The following is a 16,653-nucleotide window of genomic DNA, read 5'->3' as shown; positions in this document are numbered from 1 at the left end:
CTGAAAGAGAGAGAGAGAAAAAAGATATCACATTTAATTTAAGAAAAAGCATACTGTAACAAACTTTATGTAACTAATGCCTTACTGCCACACTTCAAAGGCCCGGGCTCAAGGAGCCACCTGGTCTGTTCCAACAATAACGTTTTTCTAAACAAAACTGCTTATATCAACTAAACATCATCAACTAAAGAATCAATTAAACAGACCGCTATAGGATAGTAGAGAACACAGTTTAACAGTAAACGTTTGGGCTTTATTCAAATAAGCAGCTCCAGTCACAGATGTGGTTGTTTTTCTGTTTTCCCCAATCACTTCATTAGGAATCTCTTAGTGTTCTTCACACACAGCCACCATCTGCATTTTTCCACTACCCCAGATCCCTGCCAGGCTCTGTGCAGAAGCTCAGGCTCAGCTGGATCCCTGAGCACCTCCCGATGTTGAAAACAGTGTTTTGTGCTCAAACACCCAGCAAGCACGGAGAAAGCTGACCAGTTTTCCTAGCTAACAGATCGGAATGCTGCTTCTGAAAAGGACAGAGTGGAGTTGGCTTGGAGTTCTCTGGGAGGCGATGACAGAAAAGGAAGAAACTCCCTCTTCGTGACTGAGTCAAGGTCAGCACTTGCCTCCACTGGCATCAGTGGGAACAGGATCACTGTTCTCATGTGATCCTGGCAAATGTCTCCAAGTCTTGGTTTCTCCATATTAAGCAGAGATAGCAAAACTCACCGACAGGCACAGGACCCTGCTTTGTGCAGCAGTGTGCTGACATGCAGTGCTACATGCCTACCTAACCCTGAGCAAGGCATCTCTGTCCTCTGTAAAGAATTCTGAGTGAATGCTTGTCCACCCACACCCTGACAGACAGAAGGAAACACAACACAGAAGCAGTACGAAGGAACTAGTACTGCGGTCATCCAAGTTAAAAAAATCATCACCAAGGAATAAGTGGGGGGTACAGGTTAAATCCTCTGGGGAGATGGAGTTTTCATTTTACACAGGATCCAGAGAAGAATATAAAGACATATTAACGTCCTTGTGCTAGCAGTCTGCTGCCTAAGCTCTCCCCCATGGCTACAGCAGACACTGCTTCTCTGCCTGAGGATAAGAGCATATGAGTGCTCACTTGGCAGTCTGGAATCCCAGCCTTGTTGCTGCCCCTGTGAACTAAGACAGAACACTGTTCAGTGTGGTTCTTCTCTCCTGTGACAACAAGTTTGCAAACAGTAAGTAATGGAAACCTGCACTTTCCACGTGGGAGGTCCTGGGACATCCTGACTAAGGACACATGATAACGGGTTATTACAAAATACTCGTGCATGTGATGATGGCTTACAGGAACTGCCTGAGCACTGCCTCCTCCCAAAGGTGTGACAATGTGTTGCTCATCAGAGTACCACGCTCTCATCGACCTCTCTTCTGTTTAAGAGTCACTGAGATTATACTTACTGCAGCTTTGGAGACATGGCTTAGAAGGGTTCATTGCTGCTTCTTTCCCTTCAGAGGGAAGGACAGACACCCATTGAAACAAAAGATTAGTCAACCAAACCACGCCTTCTGCTAAAGTTCTTAATGACAGCTGCTATCCAGCCCTGATGGGTGGTGAAACAGTGAGTCCCTAGGGTACCACTCCCAGCTCCAGTAAGGAAAGCTGTCCTTTTGGAGTATGAAACCTTTGCACTTACTAACAACAACTCCCCTCTGGGCTAAAGCTGGAAGATTGGCTAAGCACCATTTTTATGTGGGGTGCTGGGAATATTAATCCTTCCACTCCCCAGTGTCTCATGGATATGTGTCTTGTGGCACAGGAGGGACAATAAAGGGCTGGGTAGCAAATAATCATGTAGGGTTTCCACAGTTCCCTGCGCCATCTCCCAGCATGGCACAAACAAGACACATTCTGTCTCAGGTGCCCCAGAAGTTGACAGTTCTCCCCTGCTACAGGCATACCCTGGGGCCACGCAGGGACTTTGGCTCCCTCCCCTACCCAGGCAGCTCAGGCTCTCACTGCTCAACAAGGATGCACTTTCCATGGTCTCCATGGTTTCACGTCTCTCCAGAAACAGATCAGCTCTCCTCATCTTTGTCTGAACAAGCCTCTCAGCTTTACTGTACGATTGGTACATGTGCTGCGCTGACCAGTGCTACTGCACACAAAACAAAGAGCACAGAGCATGACTGATTCCAGTGAAACGTATCAGTCGTCAAGAAAATTGAAGGATAGAGAACACACAGAGGGCATAAACCTATATTCACGAATTGCCTTGTTTCTTCTGGCACTGAAAATTCCTTCCTCAACAGTGACTGGCAATTGACTCGGCCATCCTGTACTATAATAGCTCTTGCTGGATGGGCAGAAGGATAATTATTTCCTTGCTGTGTATGATCATTGTTATTCCGTGTTGGTTTAAGGTCAAAATGTTTACAGGATTCAATGCACACAGAGGTGCAGAGTGTATTTAATTTACACCAGCTGCTTTAATCTCAACTTGTGTTCAGAAGTTTATGTTTCTCGTGACTTCTGTCCCATGTGCCATTGCTTTAGCAGCACTTTATCCTGAGCTGCAGGAAGGCAGCAGACAACACAATTCTTTACACCAGAGAGTATGCCACTGTTTGATTTTTACATAGCAATTTCTACTGTGCGATAGTTGTGACACACTGTTACAAATGTTACCTATTTGGAGGGGTAGATTTTAACTTCAAACTGCAGGGAAAAATCAGACAGAAACACACGTTCTGTTTTCATTTTCTGGAAAGATGCCCACATAAACACTTTTACATTGACTAGAGCCCTAACTGCTCTGCTTTCAATGTTGACAAACCGCCAGACCCGTTATGCAGCCCAACCAACGTTATTCTTGAGAAGGAACGAAGGAAGAGCGAAGGAACCAAACATCTCAAAACCACATCAGAAGGACACAGTGAACCTGTGTTTCCTTGGCCAGTTTGGCCATGACACTTGTCTTTCACAGCACTGACTGGAATTGTTGCTACCCCACAAGAACATCACAACAAAAAATATGTCCTGGACTCAGGCTGTTTTAAATATGTTCTCCCAATTGCAATAGTATCAGATGGCAGTAATTTTGGACCAGATTTTGATCCCCTTATTCATGCTGGCAAGCAGTCACCTCCACAAATAGATCCACTGACTTCCATGTTAGTAACTGATTGTCAGTGCAAGCAAAGAGATCACAGTCCTTTACCCCACTTTAATATTTGGGCTGTATCAGGAGCAAAAAAATGTATTTAATTTCCAACAAACCTACTATTTTTCAAAGACTTGGTGAAATCATTTGCCTCCTGAAAGGTAACCCGTGCATCTGTACATGAAGGGAACACCTCATTCACCAACACAGTGTCCGGACTGTCACTAAAATAGTGACTATCAAAAGAAAAACTTGCCACATACCCTGAGCGCTGACCTTAACGTTCAAATAGTCTCTAATAGGGCAGGGACTACAGCCAGCTTTCAAACATCTTTATATGGGTATCCAGAGACTGAAAGGAAAATGCAACTTAGGTGTTCATGATAAAGATTCCGAGTTATGCCAGCCAAGAACCAAACATACAAGTCACTGGAGACTGAAATGTGGAATATAACTCTGGCGCCATGAATTCACCGGTTTATGAGCTAATTTTGAACCATAGAAAGTAAACAACACAGAGCCATGAAGACCTTTGCGCTGGAATATTCTGTTTATGTGGTGCTTTGAGAAAGCCAAAACAATTCACTAACAACAGAGGTCTCGCGTGGGGCATTCTAGGACTCTTGAGCAAGCTCAGGGCTGGGCTGTCTTAGCTAATATATTATTAGTCAATTAGATAATACAACTCTGAGGTTGATGCTTTTCATCTTTCTGGGAAGGAATCAGTCAAAGAACACACTGAGGGAAAGAGCCTGAGAAACAGGTAGTGGCAGGATGCAATTCTAAACTGTGGCTGAGTCTAAGGAAGGTAATGCTCTTCTGCTGAGAGTCCCTGGAGTACTCAAGAATAGTTGAGATACTAGGGAAGGGAGTGAAGAAAAGAAAGCGGCTTTGTCAAACTCAGGGATAAAAAAAATCGCAAATTCAGACCTTGAACAGTATGAAATTGGCTGAAAAAGTTTCACAGCTTTGGAAGTGCTTTTATTTGCTGTGGGTTTGAGCCTTTAGGAAGCCATCGCTTCACATCTTCAAGCTTTCCTCCACCACCTGGAGGTTAGAAATTTCATTAAAAAATACAGGTGAAGATGAAGATGCTCCTGCAATCGTTTGGCTTCAGCTGTTAGCCCTTCAAGAAGATCCCCATAATGCTGAGGGTATGAATGTGATTGAAAGGCAAGGTTGCCTCCAATCTGAAGAGATGTGTCTTCACCTTGCAGTCCATATAAACACATAATGACTACCTCATTACTAGTAGCATTATTAAGAGAAAAGCTTGTTGTATCCTCTAGGCAGCTCTTGCACGGTCAGAGACGGAGGTGCAGAGCACAGGAACAAGGGCTCTCTGGGACACAGCCCATGGGGAGCTGAGCCCTGCACCTTCCACAGCCCTTACCAGCTCCGCTACAGGCGTCTTCTAAGCAGCCGCTCCTGGTGCCAAAACCAGGGGAATGGAATTCTCCCGTCCAGGGCTCTGATTCCCGTTTTTCTGTCTCTTTGCCTTCACGGCACCTTTCTGCAGGCTATTCCAACACAGCCGCTGTCCAGTGCGACCGCGGGCCCGGGCCAGCCCTGCCGTGGTCCATATTGGTGTGTTCCTGGCGCCACCTCATGGCCAGAGAAACACTCTGAGAGTGATGCTCAGGACAGGGAAGTGCGGGGTCTGTGTGTGTGTGTGTGTCTGCACTCCTGTGCTGCGCTGGCGAGGAGCAGGGAGCCCATCTTCACACAGCGTGTTGGTGGTGCAGTGCTCTTCTCACAGGCTACATGTTTTTAAAGAGACCACAATCTCATTGATGATGGTGTCTATTAGCAGACCTAGACATACTTCTCGGTTCATGCCTGTGAACAAGAGGCCCATACCCCAACTCTGCAGGCAAGTGTTGGCCTTTTCCGACCTTTCTTTCTACAGAAGAGGAGTCCAAGCGCATGGGGTGGAGGAGCTCAGTGTCTCCGGTGCGCTCCCAGTCTGGATGTCTGGCAGGACGTGCCTGCAGGACAGCAGCTCCGTGCCCCAGGAGGTCAGTGCAGACACACACTGCTCCAACTGGAAAATACAATCTGGTTACTCTTTCCCCAAGTGCTTGTGTTTGATGAAGGCACACATTCTAAAACCACTCTGATCTGGTTTTGAGGATGCCAGGAGATGGAGTGTCCCCTCCTGGTCCTAAAAGAGAACTGCACTGCTGACAAAATCCCAGAAGCAACACCGAAGAGAATTTACATGTGAAATGCTGATTCTGTGGCAGAAATGCCCAAGATGAACTACCTGGATCAGGATGTGAATTTCTCCAAACTTATCAGTGCTTATAAACCCTTAAAACCATTTCTCCATCTCTTTTTTAGTACATACTACTAAACCTTCACCTTTCCCATGTTAAAAGCATCCAAGATCTAGTTAAAGAAGTTCCAGTGTGAGGTGAAGCCTGAGCATTGGAGTTGCAGAAGTCAGAGTAGAGTCAGCCCCTCATGTGGGTGTGACAATGTGGACTATATTTCTGTGGAGCTGGTGCTGGCAGGAAGGACAGACTGCTGACACTTCAGCACAGAGTCTAAAATACCTGCAATCCTGAAAACACTGCAGAGCAGCTCCATGATGTTCCATCATGCTGGACTCTACCTCCAGCTGTTACAAGTGTGGCAGATACAGAAGGAAGAGCTGTATGAATGTCACCCACACAAAGCCAACATCCTAGGTGGCTTTTTAGCCGCTGAGTCTGCAACTGAACAAACTCAGTAAGCATTTAGTCCTTACATGGAGAACATGCCTGAAGTTCAGTCACATCCACTGTCATTGCTACAAATACAGGAAACAAAGCAAGCTCTCCTGAACCTTTTGCCACCTCAGATACACCTTAGGGCCTGTTTTCTTACTCAAATACCTATTTGAAGACATAAAAGCGTCACAGGGTTCATTACCTAGAATGTGGGCAACAGATGCTCTCGCTACACTCCTCAGCCCCAGAATCAAATACTGTGAGGTGCTGGGAAGGCACAATCGGGCACAGCATCCCATTGTATCAGCTAGTGGCTTAAGGCAGTGGCTTATTCAGAGAAAATGGGAGAGGCTCAGGGCATGTTACTGTCCTGGCCCTGCGAGCCACATGCCAAAGTGTTTATAAGGTGAAGAGCCACGAAACACATTCACTGTACTGCAAAGAGATGGGGGAGAGGAAGCTCCGGGAGGAGGTTCTAAGCAGGAGACAAGAGCAGCTCCCCAGAGGTTGTTCTGTGAGAATGGGAGGAGGCTGAGCACGCAGCTGGGTGCTAAAGGTACCTTGGCAATGTCAGAGAGAGCCTGCGCTGGCTGGCTTCCTCTCACATGTGGGGATTCGTGCCACTCAGCAGCTCCTGCGACAGCCCAGCCTGGCTGCTGGCCACGTGGCAGGGCCTTTGCATGGGAACCTCATGAGAACTGGCTCTGAGATGGAGCTGCGAGTGCTGGAGCAGGGAGGCTTGTGCTGCTCCAGTGTCTCAGAAACAGCACTGGCTCTTAAAGGTGGCTGATGATTAACCAATTCCCATGCTAATTCCCTTGCTCAGCAGCCTTCCTTTCTGCTGTTGTGGTCACAAAACCCCAATATTGATACAAACACAAAACTGACACAAACATACAAGGAGATCATATGAAGCTGCTCTGGAGCATACAATATATCCCCTCCTTGGAGAGTCATCTCCCATGTCAGGATCTGCCCTGAAACCTGCAGCATGCAGTCTGTAATGTGCACATAAACCTTCATGAACTCCAGAGGGGTCAGTGGGACTGCACAAATGTTAAACCAGTGTGAAAGGATAAGCAGGCTCCCACTGTTTAGTGAGCCAAAAGGTATTATGCAAACAGTCTGATTCTGCTCTCACATCCATTTTGCATCATTCCAGCTCATGGTTTTCAACAGTTCTTTTCAGCTGACATCTATGCAAGTGTTGGAACAAAAATAATGTGTGTAGTATCTTTTCCTATTCAATTCCTATTGCTTCTCTAGAGCAAAATTTGTTTCAGTGCAGGACCAGTCCCATGTTTCTGTTACAGACACATTCTGAACACCAAAATGCAGTGTAAAAAGATCTCACGTGGTATATACACAGGTCACTGCAATTGCCTTTCACCCCTGGCTCCGCAGCCCCCTTGTAGCAAACTGCATGGGAAGTGAATGGCATTAACAGAAGATTACCCCTTCACTGGTTTTCTGCAAATCTGAAGAAGTGTTTCTTGTGTCATTGCCTGCGTCCCCAGCATCGGAGCTGCTCTTATTTTCTTCCTCTTTGCAGTCCTTATCATCTTCATCTCCAGGAGATTTCCGTGACTGCTTGGAGGATTTCTGAAATGATTGACAAAGGTCAAAAGTAAAAACTGAGCTTCAGTCACAGAAAACCACTTTTGAGATGCATGTGTAACGCTGTCTGATGATGTGGTTCCCTGTTCAAGGTGAACACTGGGGAGGATATGTGGGGTGAAAGGTGTTTTTCAGGTGAAGTACTTGGAGTTACTGCCATCAATGAAACAGAAGGAGAAATTCTGTGTTCAACACAGGTTGGCAGCACAACTGACTGTAAGACACAGTAATAGGAGATGGGTATTAGTGTTGGGTCACCTGTAGGTTTTGTTAGTTAATGAAACAGATGGTGCCAGCTTGACAAAAGTTTTGATTAAACACAGAGATGTAAAATGAGAATAACATTAGCAGAGCTGCTTTCCATACTTTTTTTAGTGCTGTCAGCTTTAATATATTAACATTAAAGCCATGTGGAACCAATACATCTTTTCTGCTCCCTTTATGTTATGCAATTCTACAGTACAAAAGGATAAATTGTGGCATTAAGCCACCATTTTCCTAATCCTCTGTTTGCCCAGAGTCTTCTGGAAAGAAAATGGTAGACCAGACCTGAATTTGTAATGTAAAACACACAAAGGGGGTGAAATTACTTACTACGTTTTGTTCAGTGGGTGAACCACGAAAATTCCTGCTCTCCCCCAGGCTGAGCCTGGATCACATTGTTTACTTGCTTCTCATTTCACTTAGTTTTCACTTTCAGAGAAGAATAACATGAATGCGACTAAATGTGACTCTGCCACCTTTTCCACATTTTTTAAAGCAAATTACAGACTTAGAGGCACACACAAAACTGGAGGAAGTGACTATAATGCTGCTCCGTTTCACCCACATGGCAAGTGAGAAGCATACCTGAACCCAAAGATGTCCGTGTGCTGGGGATTACATTCACCAGCCATTAGGAGACAACCTGAGACACGTTACCCTTAGCTTCCTCATCTGACCCATTACTTAGACATTAAGAGGGCTGGTAGGTACTACATTGCAAGTCTTTCATCTCCAGATTGAGCGCCCTCCTCGCTGCTTAATGAATTAGTTCTTCCTCCATTCTGTATCCTGTGCTGAAGCATTTTACACTCAGCTACAAGAGCAGATGAGCACATATGACCCGACGGCATTTTAGCACAGCATCTGGGGCACTCACACTGGAGACGGAGAGGGAAGCATGAATTCTACTGGACAGGAACCAAACCTGAACTCACGTCTCCCAAGATGCACACTCCTAAGGCATTTTTTGCTCCTTATGGGGAAATAGTTACCTAAGAGGATCAAACCAACTAATCCAACTTTGCCCAGATTTTCTTTCCAGCCCTTATGAACTCCTTCCCATACTTTCACCTCCCCCCTCAAAGTGTGGGCAGCAGGACAGGGCAGAGTATTTCAACTGCTCTCTCACCAAGGCTGTCACAAAACCATCAGCACTTCCCTTTGCCTGTTTGAACACTATTGTTATGGTGCTGCAATCAAAATGCTACAGAAGGACGAACAGATTGCCATGAGGTGGACAGTATTCTAACTATAAATGCCCATTGGTGACAATGGAAAAACTCAGAAGACAACCTTTGAAGTGTAGGATTTTTTCCGTTTTGAGCCTGCTTTTTCATTCTTTCTTTTTCCTTTTCCATCCTCTTCTACCCGATCACCTTCCTCCTCACTGCTGGCATCTGCTGTATTTCCTCCTTCTCCTTCAGTTTCTGATGAGCTCTGTTGCTGAATTGCCTTTAAAATAACAATAATAACATAAACAGTAAAAAAACCCCACTAAAATCTATTACCTCATTTTTGTTCTGTATTGAAGATTGAAAGACTGTAACAGGCAGCTTACACTTCGATCACTATAGTCAGGAAGAGCTCAGGTTATTCCTGCAATTATCAAGAAAAAGGGCTGCAAGGGCAATTGTTTCAGACACCACTTGGAAGCAGTTATCACACACAAGTTCTGGGATAGCATTTTCTGAAGGGGTTACGCAGAAACAGAAGATCCAATAACAAAAATGTGTTTGCCAGGGAACTAGGGGTTGCTCAGTTCAGAGACCTGGCCCCACTTTGGGTGAAACTATGGAAAATGTTAGACTTTGGCTGCAACACAAGAGACTTAGGAGAGAAGGTGGCTGTTACAAACCCCCCACAGCGCAGGATTCTGTGTTAGGAAAAAGCAAACACTGACCAGAAGGCTGAGAGCCCTTTGACAGCCCATCTCCCACAGACTACACACTAGAGGGCTTTTTTAATCCCCAAGTGTATGCAAAACATCTGCAGGGGTGAAAACATGAAACAGGAACTGAGAGGGGCAGCAGCTTGCTTGCAGGTGGTCCATAACTCTGGTTTGTAAGGTTTTGTGCTAATAATGTAATAGGTGTTTGCCTTCTTTTAGAGGTGATTTCTGCCTTCAAAGGACCATATTTTTTTTAATGAGAAAAGTTCTTTGGTTTTACCCAGCCCACCAACTCCTCTTCTCCCCTCCAGTTTCACCAGCTTTTCTGTTCCGGACATCCTACAGGGAGAGCTGTTGTACAGCAGCTCCTATCTCGTAACAGCAGCTTAAACCTCCACTTTCTCACCCCTCACATCTTTGGCAGTGGTGTCCTACATGTTATACGTTACCGATGTAAAAATCAAAAGTGCAGTGACCTTAAGGTCCCTGTAAAATACACTGAACCTGCTACAAAAATAAACAACAGAAAGGAGTCAGAAATTATTCATGTTTATACTGCAGTAAATAAAACCTTCCATTTTTAATTCAACTAAATCTGCTGCAGAATTTTCCACTTCACCACCCCAGAATATCACAGAATGCAGAGGGCTCTGCAGTATGATTAAAGCTCAATTTGTCACAGAGTGCAAGACCACAGTTGTCTCTACATTACACAATTACAAAAGCTGTGAAACTTCCTATCTCCACCAAAACCAGGATCTTGCACATCACTCATACCATGTTTACATTGACAAGAACTCCTCGGAGAAGCAAACGAGAAAGATGAAGAATACAACTGAAAGTCATTTACCTGATATCCAGTAAACTTTACTCCAGGGTTGTTTTCTATTTCCCACAGGCCTTCATTAAATCCTTTTCGCTTGTTTGACTTCCCAAACTTATCTTTGTATTCTTTATATGGGAAAAGGTCTTTGGGCCCCAGGAACGCACTGCATTTTAACAAAGGTAAAATTCAAAAAAGGACTTAAATTGCTCCTCTTCCAAAAACCCACCCACCATTAACAGTGCATATATTTTCCCTATTCTTCTGCTCATTCCATCACTTCTTTTCAGTTTTATTTATTTGTTTATTTATTTAACACACTGGCTTTGAGTTACTGCTGTGAGTCTGATTTAATGCACTGGCTCACCATCCTGATGTTTGATGTTGCAGAATCATGCTGCGTCTCTCTAGAAACAACTAAACCGAGTCTCATTTATTGTATTAACTACTGCTGGGAACTGGCACTGGAGCAGTTTATGAAAGGGATTATATGACGTGATTGCCTGCAATAGCAGGGGACCAAACTTCTAATCCTATGTGTTACAGATCCAGAAAGGCCTAGAAATACCATAGTTAAAGCCCATAAGGAGTGCCTAGAACCCAAGAGCCAGAACTTATCCCTTGTACTAAGGGACAGAAAAATCAGTGGCATTCATTATTATCTATACTGCCAGAAAGCCTGGGAGCTTCTTTCTTGGAATAAACCCCCCACATGCTAGATTCTGTGCAAACAAAATAAAAATGCTCTCTGTCCCCAAAATTTTACAATTTCATATAAGGCAAGAAACAATGGGTGAATATAGGCAGATGAGTAACACATGGAAACAATGAGACACACAGGGTGCTGTGGCTAAAATGTTTTTTAGACAGCAAAGGAGGGATTTTGTGCTCTGCTGCTGCGTAAGTCAGCTCTGTACTGGGCCAACTAATGTCAGGCAGAGGCACCACAATGCAGGGAAAAATAATTACAGAAAGAAAGAAGAGTGGTGGTTTATCCACTTTCTTGCTACATACTTCACAGTCTAACTTCTTATGTAAAACTGAAGAAAGCACAATTTCCTTTCCACTGGGTATCTGTATCCAGTGTGTTTGCTCTGCTCTGTACTACAGTACTGGGATAGCTAATTGTAAGTTCAATTAAAAATAGTGAAGGCAAAAAACTCCTTTCATTCCCACATGGAAGATTCTATGTCACCAGTGACTGAAGACGAACAAGTCACAGTGTCCTTCACTATAATCACTGTCCTACTTTCTTGATGGTCTTTGCAATTAATGTTAACTCTATGGTCTCCACTACCAGGGGATTGTGGAGCTCCACCATTTACAACACATTTATTCTCATACATCACCATGGGGTTGGGAAATTGCCCTTTTTTGTAGATGGGCTTCTGAGGCACAGAGATTTGCCCAAGGTCAAACTCAAACTGACAGCAGAGTACAGAAGAAAACCCAAGTCTCTTCAGTCTCAGGCTAACAACTTAATCACAGCATCACATCTTCCTTGCTGTAAATGTTATTTCAGATTAATGCCCGATTTATGCCCTGATTCTTCCCAGCGCTTATGAATGTGAAAAGTTTCATTCCCTTTATTCATCCCACTGGCAAGAAGTTTGCCAGCACAGAGCCAACTGGTGGCTAAAGGCATTGGGTGACATGTCTCAAGAGAAAGAGCTTTCCTTGAACTACACATGAGACAGAATGGTATCCACACCCAGTTGTCCCATTGAGAAATATCTCAATTATAGAATTATAAAGCCAAGAATACTTTTCCACCTGAAAGCCAAAAGTGATTTCCAAACTAACAGATGTCTCGTTAATATTAAAGGCTCCAATGAAGTAATGGATCTGAATAAATTATCTTACCTATGCTCTTGCTAATGCTAGATGTCTTCTTGTTGCCAAAAATACATACAAACAGTTCTAACACAAATAACAGAGGAAAACTGCATGAAACTTACCATGAGCTACCTTATTTTAGCTCTTTTATGTACAGTGAACACTGAAAGACTGCCTACATCTTTGTTTGAAACTCATTCATTGCCACTGGGAGGGTGTAACAGTTTCCACTGCTCTGCTATAAAACGAAGGAGCTGCAATCTAAAACTCATTTTTAATAGCTATGCTTTTTAAATTGTTAAGGTAGTAACTACAAACTGTTTTCCTGTTTCAGATGTTGCTGTCAGACCATGGGCTAACAAAATCCAAAACAAAGGGATCACCAGATTGGGATTTTATTTCAAAATAAAAGTGGTCAGAGGTTTTTCTCAAAATATTTCTCAAGGACAACAGTTCCATTATGAAATAAAATCACATTTTGGTTTCTGATTTTAAAGCACCATAAATTTACTTGAACTTTATTCTTTTGGGATTATTTTTGACAGTAGTGGTAGATCACAATATAGCAAAGTATCAGGTTGTTTCCTTACAGCAATGGGAAGAAATACTTTAACTAGAGAGAGGCTATTTTAACCTTTATTAAGCAGAAACTGCCTTTAAAGATTTTTAAAATAAATTGGGATGCATGAGCTATGGGGTTTTTAATTATGGAATAATCTTAAAATTAAAAAATAAACAATAGCGTTTTAATAAAGCTTCAAACCTCTACAGTTGAATTTAAATGCAATCAGAATTTCAATTTTTAATTTTTACATTTTTTAAGGAATTCTAGAAAGCGTGTTGCCTGCAAATAGGGAAGAAAAAGTTTTAAGATGTGGCTATTTCATGCAAGATGGAAACTTTGATTTATTTTTAACTACCTCAAACATAGTTTAAAATAGAGACGTGGACATTGTAACTGTGAAACTCCGTAGTAATTACTGTGAGACCTAACTTACCCTTTCTGTTCTGATTCCTTTGTTTCCCTACGAGCTCATCCAGCTCAATTCTTCTGTCACTTCTGAGAGCTCCATCCTACAATATTCCCAGCACAAATCTCACAGGAACGCATATACTTTAAGGCGTGAGACCCTGGGGTCTGCTTCCTTTCTTTTTATGAGCCTACCAAGCAAGTTCTCACACAGGACATGAACCCAAATGTGTCTGAATGCAACAACCTCATCTCTGTTGTCAGCTACATCCAAGTAACAAAAAATTGCCCCTGCATCAGAACTCAGATGATCCTTTCATAAATTCATGCCAACACTTTTCTTTATGGGAAACACTAGCACTGGTTATTATTTATACTTAGACCATGATATATCATCCATGCAGCAGCATTCCCACCTACTTTCAAGTTTAACTTCCATGTCTTAATACAAATGAGTTGGGCTCCTAGGGCCTGTCTCTAAGCTCCCAATGGCTTCAGTCAGGACTGTTCCAGTAAAATCAGTGGAGATGGCATCAGCTGCAGTGGAAGAAGTCATTCTCAAAGGAAAAGGTCATGTTCATTCACTTACGTTTCATGAGTCCCAAAAAAGAAGATGGGGTATTTATTTGCTGGAGGCTTCACGGCTCCTTCAGGGAGTTCATCAATCTGCGAGACAGAAATGGAAAAAAGATTATTCCCTAATGTGGTGTCCCTCACCCAACAATCCCTACCAAGCCATGGAAGTGCTAGTGCCAGTGTCCTATCCTGGGGTGAGGAAGGGAAGACGGCTGACTTTCAGGCAGGCAGGTCACACAGAGCCAGCATATGACAGAAACACTACAGGGAGGTGACAGAAGACCAAGGAGCCGACAGAAAGTTTTAATGATTTCATGGGCATTATAGTACACAAAGGTAATAAAATCAAGTCTGCTTAATGGAAGTGTTAACTTCAGATGCTGCCTCATCAAAGGCACAGAGCCCAGAGGGTAATCCTGTCATCTCACACAGCCACCTAAGTAACTTCTGCAACAAATGGCTTACAGATGGTATCTCTGAGACTGTGCAACTGGAAAACCGGACAGTCTCCCATCAGCGCTTCCTGGCTGTGATGGTGGTACACAGTGTAAACTGCACAACATCCCCCAGGGAAGAGGGCCTGGAACTCTCCTTCCCCTGCAGCATCCCAATAACTGGTTTTGGTCACTATTCTGCTTTGTACTCCATCTCTTCTTTCGCATTTTATTGCTGGCCTCATATTTCTCAAGATTCAGCTGCAGAGCAGCTAAGGGAGGCACGGCGAGGGTGCTCTCCTGCAATATAACTGGGACTGGGACAAACCCTGAAGGCTAAGCAATGCCTAGATCCCGTCTTCAGATGCCTTCAGACTTGTTGCAAGGCAGGAGGTTAGGCCCATGACTTAGTCTCATCCATATCCAATTTCTCAGTCCTCTGCAACAGAAATGAGAGAGTCCAGGTGCCTACCCACATAAACCAGAAACACAGCTCAGCTTTAAATAAGATCTAAGTGCCTGCCTTCCTAGAAATGGCACTTCTGAGCATATGTGGCCATCTAAAATGAAGTGTCCAGAGAACTCTCCTGCTAAGAGCAAACCTAATGAATCTAGATATCTATAGGGCAACACCAAAGAGCAGGTGAATGGCTTGCTGCCTGGGTCTTAGCAACTCAGTCTCAACATAAGCATATTGAATCCTGTCAAATGTCACTGGAACTGAGAACAAAGTGCTGACATACCAGTGCTATACACAATCTGCTCCTCAGCAGAGCAGGGGATGGAACCTGCATGTTTTCACTCAGGAGACCAGGCCCACATGTGCTTTCCTTCTCTCTTCCTGCCGAAGGACCCCAAACACTGATTTCTTGTTGATTAATAAACACCAGATTGTTTTCAAAGGATTTTCTCTTTCACTGTAAAGCATCTGCTGGCTACATGGCTCTCAAAGGAGTATGAGCTTTTGTAAGAATTCAAGTCCTTTTGGTCTTTCTGCAAGGACACCCTTTGGGGACAGGGAAATGAGAGCCACATGTGAAGCTGTAACATCACAGGACTCCTTCCTGCAAAATAAATGGATGCCTGTCTTTTAGGTGGAAGTGGAGCATTCTCTGAGGTACGCCAAAATCAGGGGATATAAGAACACTTCCAAACCATCCCCTGTCTCTTTTCTGCATCAGGACCCAGAGATGCAGATGGTGGGGCTCTGGTCCACTGGGCTGTGTGTCACCATGCACTCACTACCCACCACCTTCTGCATGAGACAATCCATGATGGTCAGAGGTGTCACACACCTAGTGGGCACAGCAATTACCCAACTTCCTTCACTTAACAAAGCCAATGAACTCATAAATAAAAGGAGAATCTAATATTTAAATGCATATAGAAGGAAGATACACACTGGTAGAAAATGGAAACGTGCAATCCCTTTTAGCTCATCTGCGTGTAAGAAGGAACTGAAATGACATGACAGGCTGTTTGGTGTTCTCATCAGGAATGCATAGAGAGAAAACTGCCAAAGATATTTTTTTTTAGAACCCATTATCTTCTGACATGAACTATTTGTTTTTAAATAAGTGTCCATAATGTGGTTATTTGTTCACTAATTCATGATTTAAATATAGGTATTAGATTATAACTGATAATAACACTGAAGGGAAAAACACTTTACAGACGGACAGCAAGTCAGGGAGACAGTATATCCCACTGTAACACTTTTTATGCCTCCTTAGAGATGGAAGTATCTACACATCAGACCAAAAAAGGCCATGCTGGCAGTTTATCAATTGCAATACACCTCAACTGTCTGGATGCCATAGCCATCCTCCTCTTTATTATGACAAGGAAGATGTTCAGAGAGATACTAGACTCCAAAAAATGTGGACCCCCATGACTGAGACAAACAATATCTGCTGGGACTTGAGTATGAACCTCATTTGGCTGCTTGCAGCACGGCACCAGCTCTGGGCTGCATTACAGAGCAGTACAGCCCAGTTACTGTCTCAGTCCTTTAAGAATTTTTCATGAAATAAAGCAAACAGCTGTAAATGATCAGTAAAGCAGGGGAATGAACACATGCTTAGTAGGAGCGCTGATCAGAAGGGAATGGGGATCTTACATCACACAACGTGCTGTGCTCCAAAGCAGTAAGGATCTTCTCCTAAGCAGCATCCCAAGTGGAATTAAGACCTCACGTTGCATTCCCAGCACTTTATACTGTTAGGTAAGGAGCAGCACCAAATTGACGAAGGACAGCAGACTTATCTGTCACGCAGCTCACCTGCTCCCCATTTCGTGGTGTATTTCTTTATTCATCCAAGTATCCCCTCTGACTATGTATCATCACAGGAAACCACAAAAAAGCTTTTCATAGCTTTTGAA

General features: G+C 43.6%; 1 protein-coding gene across 1 annotated transcript in view; it reads right to left on the bottom strand.

Moving 5' to 3' along the window:
• HDGFL3 (HDGF like 3) overlaps nucleotides 1–16,653 on the bottom strand; it is a 38,293-nt gene that overhangs the window by 1,373 nt on the left and 20,267 nt on the right. Inside the window, exons 2-5 of the mRNA XM_061446852.1 lie at nucleotides 13,851–13,927; nucleotides 10,483–10,621; nucleotides 9,038–9,196; nucleotides 7,319–7,465 (exon numbers count right to left, since the gene is read on the bottom strand). Of these exons, the coding sequence (XP_061302836.1) occupies nucleotides 7,319–7,465; nucleotides 9,038–9,196; nucleotides 10,483–10,621; nucleotides 13,851–13,927 (522 nt within the window). The remainder of the gene's footprint in view (nucleotides 1–7,318; nucleotides 7,466–9,037; nucleotides 9,197–10,482; nucleotides 10,622–13,850; nucleotides 13,928–16,653) is intronic.

Source organism: Pezoporus flaviventris, unplaced genomic scaffold, assembly GCF_033815535.1.
Source record: "Pezoporus flaviventris isolate CSIRO_AGI_PZ_B2104156 unplaced genomic scaffold, CSIRO_AGI_Pfla_v1 ptg000006l, whole genome shotgun sequence".
In the NCBI taxonomy this organism is placed as follows: Eukaryota; Metazoa; Chordata; class Aves; order Psittaciformes; family Psittacidae; genus Pezoporus; species Pezoporus flaviventris.
The sequence above is the reverse complement of the archived record's forward strand: the minus strand, read 5'-3'. Positions and strand labels throughout refer to the sequence as shown.